General features: G+C 53.7%; 1 protein-coding gene across 2 annotated transcripts; it reads right to left on the reverse strand.

Moving 5' to 3' along the window:
* Window positions 1–63: 63 nt before the first annotated feature.
* On the reverse strand, window positions 64–23,383 carry FOSL2 (FOS like 2, AP-1 transcription factor subunit). Of its 2 annotated transcripts, none has more exons than XM_057742738.1 (4): window positions 22,476–23,383; window positions 11,759–12,010; window positions 7,202–7,309; window positions 64–4,755 (listed from the first exon to the last, which is right to left on the reverse strand). In XM_057742738.1, the coding sequence occupies exons 1-4, from the start codon at window positions 22,575–22,577 to the stop codon at window positions 4,234–4,236; spliced, it is 984 nt and encodes a 327-aa protein (XP_057598721.1). In that variant the 5' UTR covers window positions 22,578–23,383; the 3' UTR covers window positions 64–4,233. The 2 variants fall into 2 exon arrangements, with proteins under 2 accessions (XP_057598721.1, XP_057598722.1); XM_057742739.1 differs by lacking the exon at window positions 22,476–23,383 and adding an exon at window positions 20,503–20,585.
* Between the last annotated feature and the right edge of the window lie 620 nt (window positions 23,384–24,003).

Raw genomic sequence — 24,003 nt, forward strand, 5'->3', positions numbered from 1 at the left:
TACCTATTCTTTATACAAAGGCGAAAATTTTCTTCCTCGACATCAAGTAACCACAAACTAAAATAAATGGAATAAACTTTTAATCATACAGAGAAAATAATTTTTGCGGAACAGGGCAGGATCTTTCCTTGTGTTCTCTTACAATGTAGACTTCTTGGTGACCACTGTCCCTAGAGGAATGACAGTCCATCTTTAAAAACAGAACCTTTTTTTATACAGTTTATACAGCACAAGTCAAATCATTTTAGAAACAAACAAAAAGCATCATTAGCCTAAATTTTAAAAAAAAAGTATAAAGAAGAAAGAGAGGGAGAGAGGAACCGAGCATTTTAATGCTATCTGTTTCTATTCAGGCTTGGTATAACACAAAGATGTAAACATTTAAAATAAATAATAAAATAAACGTCAATTTCTTCTCCCCCTCCCCTTCCCACGCCCCGCTCAAAATTTGACCCAGCTCCTCTTGAAAATTAAAACCCTTTGTTGATGTATGACCAAATACTAGAAGCATGAAAAGATGTCATATAGCTAGTGGGGTGACTGGGTTTCCTTTTTAAAAGGTGCAGGAGGACATGGGCACACCTAGAAATGTACACACACACACACACACACACACACACAACCTGTCAATAAATAGTGAGATACTGGCTTTTAAGATGAATGCCAAGAAGACTCAACAAGCAGAAAGTAGCAAGACCCCTTTACTTAAGTTTTTAAAAGAAAGTTACACACACCACATATCCTATTGGTCCACAAATTCTATAAGGACTCAGGTCAACCATCTGAAGAGTGCAAAGGAGCACATCACAGGGAAAACAAGTTTAGAGGTGGGAGGATATTGTAAGGGGTGGGTCTTTGAGAACAAACCTCGGACTGAAGGCAATCTTGCCTTGGATCTTTGGAGAAAGACCTTCTCACCTCCAAGTTATTTTTGTTTATCCATTACTTGTGGGCCTTTAATAAGGGAAGTCCTCACCACTTAGTCTCACCCTAAAGAGGGTATATGTATATAAAAGTGCCTAACACAGTGCCCGGCACATAGTAGGTGCTATTCTTTTCCTTCTTAGGCCACGTGGATGTCTGATCAGGGGAAGAAATCAACCTGGAAGTTACAAGGTGAGACTGTAAGAGGCACTGTTGGTCCATCAAGGAAAGGGGAGAAAAGTCCCAATGCCTATAAGCTGAGCTCCTCTTTAACATGGAGCCTTGTGGAAGCAGAGAGGAGACTCCTTTCCCCAAAGCCTGAGAAAGGCAACCAGTAGCCTCTGATGGTTCTTGGCTTTAAAATGCTTATGTGATCGGCCACAGTGAAGACACCTGGCCTGTCTCACAGGCAGAACAATGATTTCTTTCTGAAAACTTCCTCAGTGAATTCTCTGGCAATTGCCTAAGCTTCACCTGGGATCTCCTCTCTTTCCTGTGTCAGCAGCTGTCCCCATCTACCCGGCCAGGAAGAGGACTACTCTCAGAGAGGCCCGCCAGGCGGCCAAGGGGACTGTGTGTTTCACACCAGCCTGTCAAGGAGTGCCTGCCCTATGCCATCCCAGAGCTGCCTGCAGCCCAACTGGAGTCCACACCAGCTGCCTCACGGCTGGGGACACAGGGGAGCACAGAGTTCCCTGCCCAAGCGCAAAGGCCTCCTCCCTGCAGCTGCTCCTTGAGGAGGAGGAGGAGGGGGAAGGAAGGAAGGAGGAGGAAGTAGCAGGCGTGGTGTCTGGCGTGAACTTGGAGAACCAGCCAGAAGGAAGTGACTGAGGACAGGCTCGTGAGTGAGGTGTGAATATTTAGCCTTCTCCAAATAACCTCTGGCTTTGGCGAAGCCAAACTACATCCTAGAACAAAGCTAGAGGGTCCTGAATAGAAACACAGCTCAGAGGCCTCGCAATCCTGCCAGGCGGCTGGGTTTTTGCTTTCTGCTGGTCCCAAAGCCAACGCAGCTTGAAATCTGCACTAAAGCCAGACACTGTCTCAGGAATGTCCAGCCTGGCCGCAAGTTACATACCAGGACCTGCCTTGGGATCAGGGCTGTGCGAAGTGGGGCACAAAGGGACTTTTAGAAATAAAACACCAGAAAGCAGCTTCATTTTAAGAAATACATATGTATATATATATGCAAAAAGAAGCAAATAGCTCCCAATTGGCCACAAACACCGCTTGAGATGATTAAGCCTTTCAGAGCTGAGCGCGCCCCAGATCTCTCTGCCTGTCTCCTGCTACTCCTTGCCGACTTCGGCGTCCTTGATTAATCTGAAGCCAGAAGCCCAATGGCCCAGTTGTATTAGGAGTGCCCCTCCCAGAACCTCTAGGGAAGTGGGAGGGCAGCGTCACAGCCAAGGGATATGGGAAATAACATTTTAAAAGCATTTGGGGACAAAATCCTTTTCCTTTTCATCTCCTCTCTCTGCGTACCCTATCCCTCCACGTCATTCCCAGTCATAGCGGGCTGTGTATTTTAAGCATTCGGCTGTTCCATTCTGTGGGTCTAGTGCTTGGCGAGCGGGTGATGGTTATTAAATACCAGCCAGCATGCCAGGCCTGAGGATGTGAGGGGAACAGGGACCAGGGACCAGGGACCCGTGTCCCTGCTTGCTTTCTCTCTCTCTCCCCTGAGTCCAACTTTGAGACTGAATCCCCACTGGATTGATTTAAATAATATCTATAGTTTTCAAGGATCATACAATGATCTCTCGAGCTGAATCACAATAGCGGGGTCTCCCTCAGGGCACTAGCCCAGCAGAGGCCAATTCTGGAAGATCAGCCCTGAGGAGAAAAAGGCTCTGAGGGGTGGGAGGCGGGGACCACGCTGAGCTCCGCTGAGCTGTGCTCTCGGGGAGGCTGCAGGAGCCCTTCCCCGCCCCCCACCCCAGGGGAAGGGGGCAGCTGCTTGCAGTGGGAAGCAACACAGCTCACCTCTGATTGCAGCAGCCCCCAGGAATGGCACGTAAGCTGCAAGCCACAGCGACAGCTCTGGGCCAGCTGTTCACAGCTGGCTGGCGGACCTGAGGAGCACACTGGGGTGAGGGGCAGGGGGGTGTAAAAGACCAAGTGCTAGATCCATCAGGCAGCAGACGACCACAGGGGGCCGAACGGCCCAGCACCTCAGTGAGAAGCGAGAAGCAGGTGCTAGGGCTGCAGCGAGGCGAAGCCCATTCCGACGGCCTCCCTCCTTCCCCCCCCTGCCTGTCCATCCACAGCAGAGGCGCTTCTGAGGCTTGGGGAGGGGCCTGGCCCACGCTCATTAAACCTCCGTGGGTGGCGTCCCCCTGAGAGGCAGGGCGGGGGAGGGCGGAGCCGGCAGGGACTTGGAGTGATGTGCGGCTCCCAGGGAGGGATGCCTCCCTGGTCTGCAGGGAAGGGTCCAGGGGCAGAACGGCGAGGCAGTCATTACAGGAGACATCCTACGCAAGACACCCGTGTGGCTTGTTGGCACTATTCCTGGCCTGGTAATTAGGCCTTTGGCAAACCCAACCTGTGCCCCGGCTGCCTCACTCACACCCTGTCTTCTGGCCAAGCCGCTCCTCCAAAAGCCGTCTCTGAGGATGGGGAGGAAGGGTCCTCCAAGCCTCCCAGCCATGGCGGCATCTCCTTGAGAGCTCAGGGAGCCCTGCTGGTGGTTCTGGAGATGGTGGTGGACCGGGAGTATCAGGGGAGGGAAGGTTCTGTACTGCACATTGACTGTCCCCTTCTGGACAAGTCAGCCCCTGCAGAAGAGTCACCTGATGCCCCATCTCCCGAAATGCAGAGCTTTACTATTCAGACCACCCAGATGAAATGTCATGGCAAATTTGATAAAAACCAAGGGGAAGTGAAACTGACACTGGAGGAAGGAAGGGGCAAATAGAGGGAAGGTGAAACCAAAAGGCACTGAGCATGCTTGGTGGGACGGGGAAGGACACCATCACTCCAGAGACATGTCGTAACAAAGGGACAGGAACGGTCCACAGGAGCTTCAAGCTCTTCAGAAGCCAGAGAGATGCCAGAGTCCACCAAACCAACTTCTCCAACGTTTTTCAAGAAACCGGATTTGCTTTGCCAGATGAACGAGGGAGGAGGTCCCGTGACTTCCAAAAGATCACCCAAGTCCTCCAGCGCCTCACCACCAAGTTCCACCTGGGTCTCCCCAGAGCCAGGAAGCTCTCCGCAGGGTCCCCCTCTTACCCTCACGGCCCTGGAGTGCTGGAAGGTGCTGGTCCCGAGGAAGGAGGCAGTGACGAGGACCCCCTGGGAGCTGGGTTACAGAGCCAGCAGCGTCGGGGAGTTCAAGGAGTCTGATGACTGGTCCCCACTGCTACTGCTTCTGCGGTGAGCCTTGGAGCAGGACTCGGAGGGCGATGCGGGCGACTCCTGCTCCAGGACGCTGGGGTAGGTGAAGACGAGGTTCGAGGTGCCCGGAGTGATGGCAGGAGTGGAGGTCACCACGATGGGGGTGTGCAGGGGCTCTTCCCCATAGAAGCCCCCAGCGATGCTGATGGGCTTGATCACGGAGCGCTGGGCCTTGTCCAGCCCCGCTGATGAGGACGAGGGGCTGTCTTCTTCCAGGGGCTCCTGCTTCACGACCACGGCGCCTACCCCTCCGCTACCTCCACTGCGCAGGGGCTGCAGCCCGGAGGCTGGAGGGGACCGGCGCTCCTCAGGGCTGATCTTGCACACGGGCCCATGGGCCACCAGCATGAACTCCAGCTTCTCCTTCTCCTTCTGCAGCTCGGCGATCTCCTTCTGTAGGCCTGACTTCTCCTCCTCCAGCTCCTCCGTCTCCTGCAGGGGAAGAGGGGTATGTGAGGGACAGCAGGGGGTGCTCTGGGGAGTGTCAAATCTGGGTGAGAAAGGGAAAACCAGCCATGTCCTCAGAGGACGGACCACAAAGGCAGCAAGCTCCCCCCCTCACTGCTCCTAAGCCACCTGCACGTTTAAGATTCCTTTTGTTTCCAAAGCTCCAGATTGAGAGGAGAGGAAAGTCAGCTTGGAGGAAGGGTGAATTAACAACTGTAGCTGCCCTGATCGAGCACTCGCTCTGCGCCAGGCACGGCGTTAAGCATTTCACAGGCATTATCTCATTCAATCTAGCAGTTTTTTGAAGCGGGTACCAGCAACCCATTTTGCATATAATGAAACTGAGTTTCCGAGAGGTTTGATCATTTGCCCTATGCCACAGAGCAAGCAGGTAGGGTAGCCCGGATTTGACCCCAATGTGGCTGACTCCCGAGTCCACGTGCTACTACGCTCTTCTGCCTCGGTGCCCGGACCGCCCCCTGCTACCCCTGAGGGGTGAGTAATAGTGAGACCTGGTGGGGGAAGGGCACGCAGCATGCAGCGCCACCCTCTCTCCTCCTCAACCCCACCCAGCTCGCCGTGGACACTAAATTCTAAGCTGCGGGACAGTGGAGATTTCCGTCTGCGCACCCAAGCCTCGCCCATGCCTGACCTGCGGGAAGCGCTCAATCCATCCCATTTGGATCTTTGCAGCCCCACTTCCCTTTTTAGCTCTAAGCAGAAAGCACACGTTTCAGGACTCCCAGAACCCCGGGAGAACATTCAGTTCAGCCCCTGTGCTTTCACAGATGAGACCCCTGCCAGCCTGAGCGGGCATGTGAGGCTGGCAGGGACCCTCTGCAAGGACCTCAGCCCCTCCTTTCACACAAAGCAGAGAAGCAGCAGGTGCACACGGAGGGGTCACTACAGATATGGAAAGGTGTGTGTCACCAGCCTCTTCCCCACTTTTCCCGAACGCAGATTCCCGTTTGAGAACGAGATGACATGGGCCAGAGCTTCGCTAAGCAGAGTACAGCGTATTCCGGAGTGAAAAAAAGTTTCCATCTGTCTCAAGGGTCTGATGAACGTCATGAGCTTATGAGAGGCTTCCTGTGGAGGATGTGGCTCAGGGGCCTGCGTGGCTGGGTCGTGGGGAGGCGGGGGAGTAGGGTGTGAGGCTTCTAGGGGAGAGAGGGGAGGAAAGCAGAGGGGCCTCAGGGGGCAGGCTATTCTGGGGCTGGTGGCAGGAGCACCTAGGGTAGACCCAGGGGACAAGGCTCCTTGAAAGGTTAGTGGTAGGGAGGGCTCTCCTGGGGGAGTCTCCCCAGGGAGTGCCGGTCACTAATGGGTCCGCCTCACCTGGCATCGGAGCACTCCCACTCCTCCCTCCCAACTCCAACACCTCCACGGAACACGACGATAGGCATCACACAGTGCACGTTCCAGACCCACAAGCGAGGGCTCCAGGATGGACAAAGGGAAGCAGAAGCAGGTGAAAGGTAACTGGGAGGATTAAATACAGTAATAGGATGCGCAAGGCGATGATTTCCAAAGCATCATCCTGGCTGGGCACTGTAAGGACCTCCCTCAGCGCCTCACTTTGAAAACATTCCAAGCAGCAGAGTTAGTCCTGGCTTTGGGTTTCCTCACATGGCATACAGCCCATCCTGAAGGGCTGGGCTCTGGAGGGGGTTACGTGACGTTGGTCAGGTCAAGCTTTTGAGAGGGAGGGGTAGGGCCATGGGCCCCCAGGTGTGGGCAGTTAGGCAGTAGGGGAGAATGACTCACTAGGGCAGAATGAGGTACCAAGGTGACAGCTTCAGGCTCAGAGCAGAGGTGGGGAACCCTCCCGCCCACGAGGGATATGAGAAAACCCCAAGACAGCACAACTCAGCTGCACATGACCCATCTCCATGAGGCCTAGAGAGCATCAAGACCCCTGCAGAGGTGAAGGAGCCCAGAGAGCAGTTACCCCACCCCCACCCCTCCCACCCAAACTAGATGGCTGAAGCGAGGCTGGGCCACTCCTGCTGGCAGCAGGCATGGGGGTGGCTGGAATCTTGGGGAGAGGAGCCTGGAGGGGACAGGTCTGGGCTTGCCTTGGCTCCTGGCTCCAGCAATGCCAACACCCTCTGCCACCCCTCACCCAGGAGCCCCAGCAGGTCTCAGCACAGGGATCGCTCAGGCGCTGAGTGAGAAAGGGTGTCAGGCCCAAGAAGCTGGTCCAGTTCGCTCTGGGCCCAGGCTGGTGCTAAAGGCCAGCTGCCTCTCCCCACCCGACTCCTTTAATCAGGGCGGGACTGACCCACGTGCTAAAAGGAAGGAATGTTTCTGTCCGCACTGACTCACAAGTCAGCCACTAGGGGCGAGAGGGAGTGGGGAGGGCCGGGAACCCTGGGGTCCCTGCGACGGCCCACCCAGAAGTGCGCCCGCCCCACGCAGAGCTCCTCACCGCCTGCAGCTTCTCCGTCAGCTCCCGGCGGCGGTTCCGGCACTTGGCTGCGGCCAGCTTGTTCCTCTCCCTCCGGATTCGACGCTTCTCCTCCTCTTCAGGGGACAGCTAGAGGCCAAGGTCAAGGACCATGGTTAGGCTCGGATAAATGGCTCACCATCCTTTTGGCTTTTAACTGCATTTTAAGTAGGGGAAGAAGCCCTTCTGGAACCGGGGAAGGGAGGGACGAAGAAGCCCTTCAGGGAACTGGGAGAGGAGCACGGCTCAGAGGCCCCAGAACATGCAGTTCACTGCTGTTTGGATGCCTGGGAGGGCACTTAGAGCTGAACTCCCCCTGGAAGGTGATGTCATGCGTTTGAAGGGAGAACAGGGGAGCCGTGGGTCAGGGACTCACCAGCCCAGGCATGACGGCAGCATATGTCATGTCAGCCCTGATTGGGCGCCAAGGCCCGAGAGAATGAGCTGGGAGTGCTTCCCCCAGAGAGTCCCCTCGTGCCAGGCTTGGCTCCACCCACTTAAGCAGCTTCCTCCCAACTCTGCCTAATTACTCCTCCCCGTCACACTGCCTGCTCTGCAAGCCTCATTATCCCCATTTGATTAAGGACCTGGGCCCAGAGTGAGAACCGCCCGGGGGGGCACCCCACTCCCAAGTCCCCCTGCCAGCCCTCGAGTGCCGGCTGCGCACAGTTCAACCCGGAGGACCCACCAGTGCGCCTGGCACAGTACAGGGCTAGAGAGGACCAGCAAGAGCGGGAGGGGCCCTCAGGCAGGTTAAACGCTGCTGCCCACCACATCCACTCATCCAACCAACATGCCCTTCTACGTGCCAGGCACGGCTTGAGGGGTTAGAGATTTGTCAGCGAACCACATGAACAAAAATCCCCCTCCAGCTGCTCACGCTGAGGCTGGTTAGGGGCCCATGGCTCAGGCCAGAGGGCAAGAGCTCTGCTCCACCAAGCAGGGCTGACATTCTGTTTACACAGAGCCCCCTTCCAGAGAAGGGCTGCCAGCCCCTCGCAGAGATGGCTGGGGGCCAAGGCAGAAAGCAGTTCAAAAGGACAGACCACCCCTTCAGTCATCAGACACACAGCACAACTACTAGGTGCCCAGCGCAGTACTGCGGACTTAGGAGATTCTGGGGGGAATGAGACCTGTGCCCTACCCTCAAGGGACACATGGGGAAAGGCCAACGGCACTTTTGGAGGGGCCGAGAGAGAAGCTGCCCCACCGAGGGGTGCTGCCTGGGCCTCCAGCCACCCTGTGAGGGAGGGAGACACTCCCCAAACTGGGCCCAGGCCAGCGTCTCCAGGATGCTCCCTGCAGCCCCGCAGGCGTGTGGCTGTGATGTCCTGAACAACACAGCAGGGCACAACATCACTGTGTCCCTCAGCCCCTGTAGCGGCCTCCAGGTGGGTTTCACTGACCTGATCTCATCCAGCCGGTAACATCCCTGATAGTCTTCAGACCCCTTCCAAAGGCACTGGAGTCCACATTAGAGTCCTGGCTCCATTTCCCTCCTCGAGCCCCGCTCCTCTGCCCCCCGGGGAAAGCCATGGTCTCTCTTCTGAGAGGTGTCAGGCAGCTGGGAGCCAAACACAGATGTGGCACTTCCGGGTGGACTTGGACAGATTACTGACCCTTCTGAGCCTCAGATCCCCATTTGTAAAATGGGGTTAATAGGATCTGCCCTGCCTTCCACAACACTGCTGCGATGATCAGATGGGACGCAGTGTGAGAGTCCTCTCTAAGCTAGAAAGTGCTAGAAAGAAGATGCACGTCAGCGGTCTCCTCACTGATGCTTTTACTGCACTCACTGAGCAGCACGTCAACCGGAGATCCAGAGTCCACAGATTCGGGCACCCCAATCTCTGTAGGGATTGACTGAAGGCTAAGGTCGCAAGGCCACTTGGCCAAGGCCCTGGACACTTGCTGCTCCCATCCCCGTCTCAACCTGAGCTCAAGAGAGTGACCAAGAGACCTGACGGCCCTGCGGCAGTCCTGGGTTCAGGGCTCAGCACTGATAGGCCACCAGGGTGCCCCCTGAGGCTCAGCTAGCCCTCCTCATCCTTCACCGACGAGGGGCAGAAAAGATGGAGAGCTGGTCCTGGTCCACTTCAGCCTCCATTCCCCCTTAGCTGCTTCTAGACAAATTCTGGCCTCCCAATTGCCCTAGAAGTCTCGCCCCTGTCTGGTGAGGTGTGGAGCAACTTGTGGGAGCTCTTGGCATAGGAAGTGTTCAGGGGCGGTGACAACACAGTTACAAGTTGAGTGTGTCAGCACCACCATGTACCCACCCACAAGCCACACACACGCTCCCCTCCCCGCCACTGCTGGCCTCAGAGGGAGCCTCCGGGGCAGGCACCAGAGTAGGGCAGTGAGGCACCAGGCCTGCTCCTGGTAATAGGCTCCTCCCCTGGGGAGGCTGGGAAGGCAGAAGTGAGCCTCCGAGAAAAGACTAGGGCTAGGAACCCAAAGAGCCAAGGTTCTAACATGCTACCACCTAGGCTTCCTCCAAGCTGCCCGAGGACTGTCTGAACTCCTGATGACGTGGGATAAAATGCTCCTGGCTCTCTCCTTCCCTCTCAAAGAAGGAAGGAAATTCTCCAGACAGATTGTCTTAGGGCACGCCTAGGTGGTGTGGTGGGAAAACCACAGGGCTGAAGGTCAGAGGAGGTGGATTCCAGTCCTGGCTCTGCAACTAACTCACTGTGTGAGCCTGAGCAAGGCCCTTCTTCCTGGGCCTCAGTTGCCTCATCTATAAAATGGGTGCAGAGGGAAAATTAGAAAAGCTGGTCTCCAAAGTCTCTTCCAGATATAAACTTCTAAATTTGGTGTGAGCTAGGCCCAGAAAAGGACGGAGAGTATTCAGCACATCTTGCTGTGTTGTCCTACTAACCCAAGAGTCCCTCACAAGCCTGGCTCTCACTCAGGGGTCCCTTACATACAGGGAGGATCTAGAATCAGTGACTGTAAAGCTTGGCACCCTGGGCTCCCTGAGGGAAGCACGTTTACAGAGGACATTAAGATCCCTGCTACTGCAATATTTATAACTACAAGTACGGGAAGCAGAAGTGAGGGGGGAATACTGGCCACTTGCTCCGGCAGCAGAAGCCCAACAGCACCAGGAGCTGTGTCTGTTCGTGTCTATTACACACGTCTCCCCACATGGCCCCTGCACAGGGCCCTGCCACTAACAGGACAAACCAACGTGTAGCGGGTACAAGGCCCAGCTCTGTCCTCAGAGGAACAGGGCTCCTGTGAAAGTTTCCTGTTCCTCAGAGCAGTGATTCTTGTGATTCTAAGTGTCCTGGGGACCAGTGGCACTGGACCTGCAGTTATCCACTGGGCACCACGTCTGAAAGGTCCTTGTATTGGAACAAGGAGTGGAGGTGGACAGTGGCTGAAATGGGGAGGGGTTCCAAAGCTGTAACTGAAGTCATTCTTCAGGCTAACATTTCATTTGGAATAAGGATTCTACTGCTAAAGTCGTTCCCTTCCCCGGACTCATGGTGACACGGTGTCGTAGAAAGAGCACTGCCTGGGGGTCTAGGGGCCTGATTCTAGGCCACGTTTCCCCACTCTCTTGCCAAGTGGCCCCAGCTAGCTGTGTCCAGGCCTTGGCTGTGTCATCTGCGAAGGGGGATAGATGGGACTCTTTGAAGGCTCATTCCCTCCTTTCTAGAATTACGCATGACACTGATTTCTCTTTTGGGATGCAGGGGACCATCGCTGCCCTGGTTCTCTGTTAATACAGACGATGGACCTTTTGAGTGTTGGGTAGATGCTACCTAGAGAGCAGAGGCCCCACCCTTTTCTGGAGTCCCTCCCAGCCAGGCTGACTCCTGCTCAAAGCTGAGCCCCTTGAGGAAGAAAAAAGGCTGATGATATCTGACCACTCCCACCCCTACCACACCCACCCCCTCACCACCCCGGGAGCTCAAGCAGCTGAGCAGACTCCAAACACCCTGCAGTCCCTGCGCTTCTGGAATATGCATCCCAGGCACTTGAAGTGGGCTTCTGCCTTGAGTTGGAGGCCTGAAACACGGAGGGCAGGTGGAAACAGTGTGGGCAGTGCTGGCCCGGCAGGAGGCCCAAGGACTGCTGGGAGTCTTGTCCATACCAGATGCCGGGAGACAGAGGCTAGCCCACAAAAGCTCCCAGCCAGGCTTCTCTGACTGCTTGTCCTGTGGCCCCTCTGCAAGGATCAGAGAAGGATACTGCTGTAGGCAGGTCCTAACAGTCCTGTCCACGTGCGGACGCCTCTCCACTCACTATGTGCTCTCCCACCACGAGCTCATTCAAGTGGCAGCACGTCCTGGCCGGCCAGACACTATCCCCATTTTGCAGCTGAGGAAACTTAGACTCAGAGATTCTGGGGGACACAGAGATGCCTGACTCTCAGGTTTCGAGCTCCACCTCCAACGATGAGGGTCCTGAGCTCCTTCATCTCCCCAGCGCTCCCAGAACGTAGACCCTGCTCCCCGCCAGTCTTCAGAAAAGCACTCTGCGTTATAAGGCCCCGGAAGCCACTGACATGGCTCCTGGTGGAAACCATACCTGCTCATCTCTCCTCCTGCGGCCCACAGTGGTGCCAATGGTCTTGATCACGCCGGGCCTTGGGAGGGCCATGTGCCCAGGGACAGAGGCCAGCCCTGGCAGGGGGCTGTAGGGGTGCGAGCGGGGGTACGGGTTGGACATGGAGGTGATCACGGTGGGCTGCACCATCCACTGCAGGTCCTGGCTGGTGGTGATGGCGTTGATGGTGGGGATGAAGGCGCTGCCTGAGCCAGGCATATCTACCCGGAATTTCTGAAATGAGAAGAAAAATAGGATTGAGCCAATGAATACTGCAGAACAGGACAAGCAGAGCCAGGAGGCCAAAACCAGCAGAAAGCAGGGTCAGTGCCTGGGAGGCCAAGGTCAAGACACTGGGTGCGCTTCCTGCACCGCCAAGAACCAAGGGGATCTTAACTATTCCTGGGACCCCCATGTCAGATCCGCTCCCTGACTGAGCATCCAGCTCAGCAAGGATGTGGTCATAGCCCCCGTGGCTTCTAGGACAGATGGGATCCCTAGCAGCTCACACTCAGCAGGCCCTCTCTGAAGCCTTCCAGGCCAGCCACGCCCCCATCTGCAGGAGACCAGGCCTCCCATCTGGGCCTCCTGAGCCTCTGGGTCACTTGCCATTATTCCCCAGGGTACCGACTTAGGATCCCTTGAGATTTGCCGGCCAACCGCTTTGGAGCAATGAAGATAACCAGGAAGCTTATCATGTCTGCTTTTGTTACTTTCCAAACAGGTTCATGATGGGGCTGTGACCCCATCAGGGTGAGCCCAGGTCCATGAAAAGATGTCCTCTGACCCATGAGACTGAAAGTGGTAGCATTTGCTCCCAGGCTTCCCCTTGCTGTCCTTGTCCTCCTTGACCTTCACCCCCACCTTGCTTGCGGCAGACACACTGTCTCTCTCTCTGCCCATCTACATATCTATCTATCCGTGCCCACAGGTGTGTCTGTGGGAAAGTTTGGTGCTGCTAGCTCTGAGTTTTCCCCCGTCACTTAATTTATGCCCAGACCACGTTGCAGAGCTCTGTGGAACATGTTGCAGGAAGCATTCTATTTAAAATATAAGATGATGACAGAGTACAAAAGCTAAAATGGGCCATGCCCCTCAGCGGCTGACCTTCCTTCAAGGCAGCTACTAGAAAGCAAGAAGAAGGAAGAAGGGAAAGATCCCCCACTTCCAGATTTTCAGGGGACAGCTCCCCTCCTGGAACCCTCAGCCTCAGATGATTCCTGTTTCCACAAAAAGGTTCTGCAAATCCTTTCTTCCCCAACTTGGTGGATGAAATGGTGGCAACAGGAATAACTGACACTTACTGAGCACTTACTAAATGACAGGCGCCATGGTAGTGTTTAACCTAGATTATCCCATTAATTCTCCCTCTGAGGCAAGAACTACCATTATCTCCATTTTAGAGGCAGAAATTTAGGCTTAGAGAGATTACGTGACTTATCCAAGGCCATGTTCTAATAAGCAGTGGGGTCAGGATTCAAACCCAGTTCAGCCTGACAAAGAGGCCAGGTCTCTCAAGTACAGTGCAACGGAAGCTTCTGTAGCACTGCTTTTTCCTGCCTCGAAATCCAGCCGCAAGTGCTGGTATCTGCGCCGCCCCCCCACCCTCCCCATCAGGGTCATCCCCGCCAAGGGTCCCTACAGACCTTCCCTCACCCAGGATGCCCCACAGGTCTGTTTCACCCCTGATGAGATCCCATTGACAGCAGCATGGATGCTACAGCATCCCCCCCTATTCTGGCCCAATCAGACCAACCAGGATTGGAAGTATCAGCAGCAAATGGTCTTTGCCCCTGGGGATGACATCTGGGTTCCTTTGTATACATAAAGTGAAGCTTAGAGTACTTCACTGCAGCTGAGGGAGCTGGGGACCCTTCCTTGCTCACTCCCCTGTCAGCTGCCTGACCCCAGTCTGGGTGGTGGAATGTGGCTGCCTCACCTCCCAGACCGCCCTGGGGCCCCAAGTCAGGGGCATTCAGTGAAGAAAGCGACCCAGTGCAGTGAATTCTGGGATTCTGTGACATTACCAGGGCAATGGATTCTGGGATTCTATGAAGTTATCACAGCAATGGCTTCTGGGAGTCCATGAGGAGAGCTGCCCAGTGCAATGAATGGATTCTGAGTCACCTCCCAAGGCAAAGATAAGTGGGTTTTTTAGGAGGGTGAGTCAAAAATTACCCACACTCCGGTTATATTAAAACTTCTGTTGGCCTCACTGTCTTATCCGCACTTTCTGGTCAAGGCTATTGTCTTCCCAGTCACTGCTGTGCAGGTGTGAATGTGTTATATCAGTTCATTTCTAACTGCGGTGCGAGCAAAAATGGATGCCCCACTTGTGATCTGCACGGAAGTGCAGTGTGCAGTGATTCATTTTTTGTGGTCGGCAGGTGTACCTGGTGCCGTTACTTACCGAAGACCTCGTGCACAGTATGGAGAAAGCGTTTCATCGCGAAGAAGTGTGTATGAATGGATAAAGAAGTTCAAGGAAGGTTGCACAAGTGTTAGCCATCAAGCAGCTGGATTCACTTCTGATGAAGAAGTGAAGACAGCAGTGCATTCATGGCTCACAGCTCAGCCTAAAACATGTTTTAATGAGGGAATATGAGAGCTTGTTGACAGATGGACAGAGTGTATTGACAAGCAAGGAGATTAGGTCAAAAAATGATGGATTTGTCTTTTCTAAAAGTTAATTAAATTCTACAGCCAGAGTGCAGATAATTTTTGACTCACCCTCATATCAGGAGCTGACTGAAAAGTAGCAGGTGTATCTGGGTACATGTGTGTAAAGGAGGGCAGGGTGCAATGAACACGGAAGGATCCAAGTGGGAAATGATCTTCAAGGAGGAAAAACAGACAACCAGGGCTGGGCGTGAGGAGGCAGGGTATTGAGAACACGTGAGCGGCTGAGTGTGCGTAGACGCACTAAAGCCCAGGTAGCTATGCTTTTCTTGGGCTGCTGAATTGCAAGGGAGGGTGGGGGGCAGTCTGAGTCAAGAGGCCTGGATTTGAGGCCTTGGCAAATCACTGAGGACTCAGTTTCCCTGTCTGGAAAGGGGAATAGTGACACCAAACTCACTGTACTATCACAAGGATTAAAGAAGTAGCTACTTGTAATCACAGGCTAGAAAAGCACACCAGCGGATCTCAACCCTGGCTGCACATTAAAATATTCTGAGGAGCTTTTTAAAAACAGCAATGCCGGAGCCAGCCTCACCCCTAGAGTTCTAAAATCACTGTGTTGGGGGTGGGGCCTGATAAGGTGTTTTAAAAAAAAAAACGCCTGAGGAGGTTCTAATGTGCAGCCAGGGTTGAGAAACGCTGCTCCAAGGAAGTGGAGGGTGGCACCATCATCATCAGGACCATCATCACGGCCGCCACCATCGCCACCGCCGCCACCATCACACACCATCATTGTAAGTGTCTGTGCACTTACAATGCAAAAGTGCTGGCTCCAGGGAGAACTGCCAGCTTCTCATTCCTGGGAAGCACCCAACATTTTTATTATTTCTTTCCCCAAGTCAGGTTCTGGGTTTGAAAGACACCCGAGGCATCCAGCAGGATGGTTTAATGTGACCCTCTACTTCTGCGCAGGAACTGTCAGCTTTCCTTTCAGGAAAGCACCCAAGAAATTCACTCCTCATTCCAACAAACAAAAGAGCTCCCATTTTAGGCTAGAGGAGGGAAGCCAAAAACCTGAAGCAAAGCCAAGAGACTAAGGTCTCTTAGGACCAAGTGGCTGAGTCTCAGCCCCTCTTGGGGCCCTCCTGTCCGCTTGCTCTGTGATGGCAGGTCTACAGAAGGCCGTGCCCGGCCATCAGCCAGATTCCTTGCAGCAATGGCTTGGTCTAGACAAAACAAGACAGCAATAAAAACAGGGCAGTAGGTAATGACTGCCTCTAAACGCACGTACAACTTGTTTCAGAAGGAGGTAAAGCCATCTGGATAACACCCTGGCTCTAAACTGTAAGGAAAACAACGTCCTAGCCCCAGAGGAGACTGGGGCTCTGATAAAGAAGGCTTCTGTCTCCAGGAGAAGCCTCTCTGAGACACACACAAAAGTTTAAGTGAGATCTGGCAGATGTGTCTTGCCTCAACTCCAAAGGTATTTTTCAGAAAGCGACACTGGGGTGGGGGAGAAGAGGTGAGCCTAGGAGTTTGTGGACCCAGAAATTAGCCTGGCATTCTTGTCTGCTAACAGACCCAAGAATCAGTCAGATGTCACGTTGGGGAGAAATCATGGTTCTCTACTACGAACGGGTTAACACTGAACAGAAACCAAGATGGGGTTTCCCAGCTGTGGGCATTAGGTGGTTTGATCCCTGCTGTAGCACCAGGTGTGTGCTGGGAGTGGGGGGCTATAGGAGGCAACCCAGGACTCTCACTTGATCCCCTGGGGCTCTCCAGCCCCCTTGGAAGCTCCTCCTCTAGGGACAGAATCAAAGATGCTGGATGGCTGTGTGGTATTTCAGCCTGGCAGAGCCTCCAAATGCTTTATTTAACTGTGTCATCCCATTGACTTCTGGGTGGGCAAGAATGCCTATAAAAGGACAAATTGCCGACCCTCACCCCCCACAACCTCCTAGAGCAGTTTGGCAAACTGTTGCTGTAAAAGGCCAGATAGTAAATATTTTAGACTCTGCGGGCCATAACGTCTCTGTCGCAACTACTCAACTTGGCCTCTGTGGCGTGAGTGCAGCCACAGACAAGATGTAAACAAATAGGCGTGCCTGTGCTCTCTTAAGCCCTATTTACAAAAATACTTGGGCCATAGTTTGGCGACCCCTGTCCTAGAGAATCATTCTCATCTCTTATGCTCAGGTTGGGGGGAAAAGAATAAAGAGAGAAAATGAGAAAGCAAAAACGCAGAAGTATTCTTCCAACCCAGGGAGTCAAGGGACGGACTCTCTCTAGACAGCTTGAATCTCCAGAACCTGAAGCCCTTACAAGCCTTGTTGGGGATCTTTGGGCAGCAGAATCTCCTTATCCTGAAGCATCCTGAATTTAAAGGAGCTGTGGGGCTGCTCAGTAAGTATATGTGTGTCCTCCCACTGCCTAGGAGAAAGACAGCTCAGAACACAGAGCCCCTAGGGCTATCCAACTTCATTAAGTCAGAGAGGTCCCAATAGCCCAGCAGTTGCTAATTTGGGAAAATGGCCTTTCTGAACTCTGCGGGGCCTTGGATTCAGAAATAAGGGTCACAGCCACGCCTTTTGCAGAAAGGCCTAGGAAGTAGGGTTTGGGTTCCTATTTCCTGCAGACATGGATGGGGCAGGGCTTATCCCAGAAACTCCTGGGCTGGGCAGAAATGGCCTTTGAGATGGAAGTCAGCATTGGTGTTTTGGGTCCGTCCCCTTAGCCAGGCATTTCTCCATCAGACTGATTCTTGACTGGGCCACCAAATACTCGAGCCATGAACCCCACAAATACCAGTGACCTGCCTCGGCAGGCAGAAATGATTATGCATGTCTGTGAAGAGACTGGGTTCTTTCTCTTAAGAACCCCTTTCTTCAGTTTCCCAGCACAGGAAAAGGAAAATTCCAACATCCCAGGAGACTGGCTTGGGGAAGAGAGGACAAGGCAAATGCTGCCTCAAATGCCTCAGAATAACCCTGTGGAGGTCCAGTGTGACTCAAATGCTCTGTATTCTTTACCAAACTTGAGGTGTTCTCCAAAGTCTTCCACATGGAATTCAACCAATATTCACAGATTCTGCATGGGACATCACTTTGACCTTTGACCTTTCGTTCCTCTCTGAGGAAAGCCACTAATGTCACCATGGAAATGGTCGCTAATAACCCATGATTTCCCCAGATTTTATAGTATACAAACACTATCTCAGGTGATTTGCCTCCTGTGAGGTTCACTTGAGAGAATCATGCCATCCTCCTTCACCTAACTGCCAGGCAGAAGAGCAGCAAAGGAGAAAAGAAAAAAGAAAAAGAAAGTGACCAATACAAAGTTTCCACGAGGATCCCCAGTGTCTTTCCTCCCAGGACCCTTTTAGCCAGAAATTCCACTCCAAAGCATGAGAGGAATCTCTCCACTATTCTGTGGACCCCTTCTGTATCCCCACCAATCCTGGGACAGCTCTTCACTCCACGGGAAGGGCATGCCATCCCATCTTCTCTACAACCACAGCAGGTGAGCATGGCCAAGTCACTGCCACGTGACAGTGTGAGACAACAGTGGGTAAGAGGACTCTTACACCTTCTCTCTCTGGCCCAGTGAGTCCAAGAGGGATAGAGTTACCACATGGGGGTTGGAACAGATATATTTGCCTCAATCAGGGCAGCTGTCATCATTTGAAATGCTGTGACTGTCAAAAGATACCACATACAACACGGATGAGACATAGCCACGAAACACTCATTCTTTTTCTCTCTTTCAACAAATAGAGCAGAAAGTTAGCCTCCTGAATTCTCAAAGTCTGTGCCTTTATTCCATGTAACACGGGGAGAAATTTAAAGTAGAGGTGGCAAAGGTACCTGCTTTGGTGTGCCTTGTCTTGGTGACTGTTTTCCCAGGAAGACTCCTGAGATTGAGACCAACAGGATCTGGGGTCACACCCTGTTTTGGACCCAGCCAGACCACCCAGCCCTCATACATCACACTTGGTTCTTTATATGTCAGACGTTTTAATAACTTCCGAATATCAAATTCGCCCTCAAAAGACAAAGATATGTTAGGAGGGAAGGCTTTCAAAAGAATTCGCTGAAGGCAGCTCCAAAGAGGGGTACTGTAAAACCTTTCTGAGTCTGACTAGCAGCCACAGCATTCAAATAAGTATGTAGTCTCCTCAAGGAACAGTTTTGAAGGGGACAACAGTGATTTGGATGCCTAAGTTCTGGTGTGTTTGTATTAAGACAGGAAAAAAAAAAAAACAACCAAAACAGAGGCTCCTAACTTTACACTCACCTTGAATAATGAGGCTGGCAGAAAGAAAGTAATGGAAATGCACTCAGGGGGTCGGACAGGAAAATTCAACGGCCCCTCAGACAATACATGACTGCTGTTTCACCCCGTTCACTTGGATGAAACAGTGACACTGACTTCCACCATCAAGAATCAGCGGAACAGACAAATTCCTGGGATAACATTTTGTTTGATCCTAATCTACAACATCTGTGAGATCAAGGCAAAAAAAAAAAAAAAAAAAAAGCACCAGCCCCTTAATATACACCTCCCACCTTCCCACCAATTCTGGAGACCACCTCCCCAAACAACCCCCAATGTCCTAATACAAACAATATGAAGAAAAACAAGCCTTGGGAATTTGAAGACATTGTGCTGGCAATGAACAGACAGACATCAAAATAGGGAAAGAAAAAAAGCACTCCTTTTTCAACCATGTTTTATTCAGAACAAGACAAAAGCAGAAAAGAAACTGCATTTCGAAGTCAAGCAGCTCCTAGTTAACCACTGTTAAATATATGGCATTTATTTGTCCTGAATTAAAAAGAAAAAAATCCTAAGAATTCCGAAAACTCACCAAGTTAACACTCTGGGGCTGGAAAAATACATTCTCCAGATAGTTCTTCTAAGAATGTCCCGTAGGGGGCACTAGAGAGGTATGATTGGGGCTGACTTGGGAATCACAGTCATTTCTGGTAAAAGTTCTTTGATGTGAGGAATGTCCCAGCCTGGTACAGTTGGCAAAAGTTCACTCTGGGGAATTTTGTGTGTTTGTGTGTGTGCGTGCGTGCGTGTGTGTGTCTGTCTGTCTCTTGGAAAAACGATGGTTGCCAAAGACAAGAGCTAGTCTGGTCTTCCTTGATTCCAAAAAGGAACTGTCCCCCTTGATTTATTTTCCCAAGTTATCTGAGGAACAGACAAATGGCAGCCTTGGAAAAGTTCTGGGTCTTGTTTTTGTTTTGTTTTGTTTCATTAAAAGGGGGCCCAGCTGATGAAAACAAGTTATGAAATGACCTATGTTTGTGTAACTGGCTGGATTGCGTAATGCTTAGGGCCTGAAACCGTAAGAGTGGAGCAGCCAGGCAGGGCATGTATCTGGGAGGTGTTTTCCTAGGCAAGTTAGGAGAGAGAGACAAAACAACAACAACAATAAAAAGAAAAAGCCGGGGCGGGGAGGTGTGTGCAACTATTAGTGACAAATCAAATCACCAATGACCACCTCTGAGATTAAAACTATAACTGAAACAGGAAATATTTTTCATGCTTCAAGTTCCTGTCATATACAAGAACAGAGGTTTTAACAAAGACTTATCTGCACCCCCTCACCCCACAGGTCGCTGAAACTCATGGCCATGTGTTAAGATCAAGCTTTATGAAGTGAGAGAAGAGAGGAAAGTTCTAGGGTGAATAAACAGCAACACATTTCTCAGGAATATTAGACCCCACAAACAAAAGAAAAAAATAATATTCACTCGCCCAAGGTGAAACCAGGGAACCGTCTTACACTGACTGGTCCACTGAGACGCCACAAAAGGAAGAAGGGCCATCACTAACTGCCAGGAAAGTCTCCCCGTAAAGGAAGCTGAGAGAAATAAAGTGATTACAGGTTTTATCTGGTATGCAATAAAGTTACCTTGAGCCCGGGTGGGGTCACAGACTTGTGAAGTAACAAAAGCTTCTCGCGTCCGTCCTTAGGACCACAGAACGGCTCTGCTCAAAGTCACAGAGATGACAGAAAAAAACCCTCCCCCCTCCTCCTGCCACCCCCTCCCTCAGGAGTGGATGGCTGAGAAACTTGTCCAAAGCAGCGTTACCTTGCCAATTCCTCTGGTTTGAAAGGCGCCTCGCTCAAGCTGCCGGGCCGAATGGGCAGGCGTATATGCAAGAACCCCGCGCACCAGTTATTACTAATTGCAAAATCCTCATGTGTTACAGCATGCTAGGAATTAGCCAACAGCTGCTTTTTGCTTCGGTAATGAGGCCCCATTACACTCTGCTGGACTGAGTTCTCTTCCTTCTTCCTAGCACTGGTTTCCTGTCTGATTTTCTTCCAAAACAGGGAATTGCCTCCGCTCACATCCTGGGCTCAAAGCCCTAGTGACACAGATTATTCAATTGGGGCACTGATGTCCGGTCTGACTTCCCATCCAGGCCCCAGGGTCTGAGCAAAGCCAGGCGGCCAGGTTGTAACATTTCAATGATGACTGCCACAGAAACAGCCACCAAAGGAGAAGATGAGAAATCAAAAGATCCCTTCCTGACTCGGAGAGGCAGAGAGGGACTTTTGGGGGGCTGTTGAATTGGAGAATGAGGGAACAGGTTATAAATGACTCTAACCCATTGCTTAATGATAGCTGGATTCAATGCAAACCACCAATGGGGCTGGAAAGCAAACAAAATCAAACACTTTGGGACAAGATTTGAAAATCATCACCTTGGTGTTCGTCATTAAGGGTGCACTGACTGCACCCTCAAGGCACAGACTAGGCTATCTACAGTGGGTGCTTATGGGGACACAAGGGCAGGTAGAGGGAAGACACAGGAAAGCCATTTTGAGGACTCACCAGGTATGGAGAACCACTTTGGAACAAGATACCCCTTTTTGGTCACCAAAAAGAGCCATGTTTCCACTTTATTCTCCATCAGGGTCCCCCCTCCCTGGAAGCCCACCCCAGCCCCCCCCCGGGTCGGCTGGCTTATAGAGGCCAAGGCCACCGCCTTACCAGAGCAACTCTTGCTGCAGCCAACTTGGCTAGCGACTCCGCAGATCCTGACCGAGGCGGGCTTCGGGTTCTAGTGGCCTTGTTTGCTAGGCCAGCTCCCTCACAAACCTCGGGGTGGCGTGGGTGGCTGCTGCAGAGGGCAGGCACCTCACCAGCACCACCAACCCAGTAGCACCTTTCTGGTATTTATTCTGGTATTTATAGACACAGAGATCGCACGCACAATCCCTCCAGTACAAACCAGTCCGCCTGCTTTAGAAACAAGTTGTTTTTCGGCTTTCAGAACCACTCAGGAGCCTAAGTGAGATCTCTCCACCGCCTCCGTCCCCCCCCGCCCCCCCCCCCCCGCAGGCGTCCTTGCCCCAAGTACTCCCAGACCCCCAAGGCGCCCCTTATGGTGGCCATGCAAGCTCCTTCTCCGACCCTAACAGGAGATGGATGGGCGCCGGGCACACAGGCGCAGCCCGAGCCAATCAAGGCTGACCTCCTCCTTCCTGACCTTCGCACCTGATTCCCAGAGCGACAACCCTCGCCCTCACTCCGGATTACTTGAAGGAGTTCGACCATGTTTCCGAGTCCCCAGCATTTTTCAGAAATTAAGACCGATGGGGGAGGGGGGGTGGGCAGAGAAGGAGAGGGCTTTTTTCTTAAGAATAAGGTCCCTAATGTCGGGAGGGGGCCGTGGGTGCAAACTTTTGGTTTTTTTGGTCCACCACGGAGAGAGAGGGGAATGGAGGTGGATTCCTGGGAGAGGAGGTACAGGCTCCTCGGAAGGGGACCTGCAATTCCAGGAGCTTGTCAGGATAAGATGTAGTGTGAAGGCTAGGGTTTGTTGGCTGTTCCAGTCCACTCGCCGCTCCAGTTTAAAAAAAAAAGTGTTGGCGGGGAGCAGAGGGGGTGATACGAGGTGTGAGCAGGACAAGACGAAAATCCAGAACTTACAATGGTGGCCCGTAGGAATCTTCTCGCCAAACCAAGAGAAGAGAAAGCAAGAGAGGTAGTGGCGGCGAGAGGAAGGCGGCGGTCCGCCTGCGCCGCCAGGTGCACCCGGGGCCCGCACCTACCTGCTGGCCGCCGCCGCCGCTGGAGTAGGACTCGGCGTGCGCAGGAGAGCCGCTGCTGCCCCGGGACGAGGTGTCAAAGTTCCCGGGATAATCCTGGTACATGATCCGCGGTGGGGGCCCGAGAGGAAACAGGGTGTTTTTCTTCCCCCGCCCTCGCCGCGGCCGCGCACCGACTGCTGTGCGCTGGCTCCTTGCGGGCCGCGCCTCGGGCTCTAGCCTTCGCTCCCGGGCTTCTCCCCCTCGGCGACGGCACCCCGGGAACAGTGCCCCTCGGGCGCCGAGCGCTGCGCTTCTCTCCTGCTCGATGAGCGCCGCGGGACCAGTTGTCCACCAGGTCCCTCCCTCTAAAAAGTCCGCGCGTCCCTCGTCCCTCCCCTGCGCGCGCCCTCCCGCCCCCGCGCGCAATCGGAGCTCAGCCCGCACCGCCGACTCAATCAAAAATTGGAAATTAAAAAAGAATAGGAGCCCGGCGGGTCGAGCCTGCCAGGTTTGGGGGACCCCCGATTCAGACAGGGCAAAAAAGGCGAAAAGAAAGCCTGCCCACTTGGAGAAACTTCTATTTCCTCCTTTTAGAAAAGGAGCTGAGAATAAACTTCCTGTGGCCGCCTCGCCGCCGGAGTTTCGAGCGGCTCGGACACTTGACTAGGAGAAGAAGGCAGCCTGCGCCCGGCCCGCGGCCGGTGGACTTCCAGCCGAGCCGGCGCGGAGAGGGACGCGGCCCCGCTCCCGCTGCCGCAGCTCCAGCGCCCGGACCTGCACCCCTTCCCCGGCGCCCGCTCCCGGACGGGCCCGCCTCGCCCGGCCGCGCCTCTCTCTCTCTCCCTCTGTCCCCGCCGAGCGCCGCTCGCTTGCTCGCTGGCTTGCTCGGAGCCCCAGCGCTCTGCCCGAGATGAGTCACTACAATGGCACGAGTTCAACTCCACACTCTTTATTCTCCAGCCCCTGTACCGCACGTCAACCCAGACTCCACCTTTGCAGGGAGGAGCGCGCGGGGAGGCGGGGGGAAGAGGCAGAGGAGGAGGAGGGGGAGGAGGAGGAAGAGGCGCGGGAGGAGGCGGGCGCAGCGCTGCCCTCCCTGCCCCGGCTCCCGGCCGCGCTGACGCCAGCCACACACCCCGCGCGAGGAAGGAAGGCGGTGGCGGGGGTGGGAGCGGACCGCTGGCGCGGTCTGGGGGAACCGAGGCAGCCCGGCCCTTCCCCACCTCCGCCCACCGCCCCTCCCCCCCCCCCCGGGCCCCGCGCCCTTGGTCTGTTCCACTGGCGCATGTTGCCAAAGATGGTCATTTGCGTTAGAGGACGCTGGTGCGGGTTCCCTCGCTCTCGGGTGACGTGGAGGGAGAGGGATTCCCTAGCTGGCTCCCGAGCACGCCACGGCCTCCTCCCTTCCAGCGCCCTGGGAAGGGGCGCGGGGCGGGGCCCCCAAGAGCGGCCGCGCGGGCCTCGGCGCCGGCTTTTAGAAAATAATCACAGTCCCGAAGAGCGCGACGGGCGGTTCCGTGCGGCGCCACCGCGAGGCCGGGAGCCGGGC

This window comes from Hippopotamus amphibius, chromosome 7 (assembly GCF_030028045.1).
Source record: "Hippopotamus amphibius kiboko isolate mHipAmp2 chromosome 7, mHipAmp2.hap2, whole genome shotgun sequence".
Lineage (NCBI taxonomy): Eukaryota > Metazoa > Chordata > Mammalia > Artiodactyla > Hippopotamidae > Hippopotamus > Hippopotamus amphibius.

Coding starts and splice junctions, on each gene's coding strand:
- FOSL2 (XM_057742738.1), bottom strand. CDS start 22,577: ATGTACCAGGATTATCCCGGGAACTTTGACACCTCGTCCCGGGGCAGC. Junction 12,011..22,475: donor GCGGCGGCGGCGGCCAGCAG/GTAGGTGCGGGC, acceptor TTCTCATTTCAG/AAATTCCGGGTAGATATGCC. Junction 7,310..11,758: donor GCAGGAGGAGAGATGAGCAG/GTATGGTTTCCA, acceptor CTTGGCCTCTAG/CTGTCCCCTGAAGAGGAGGA.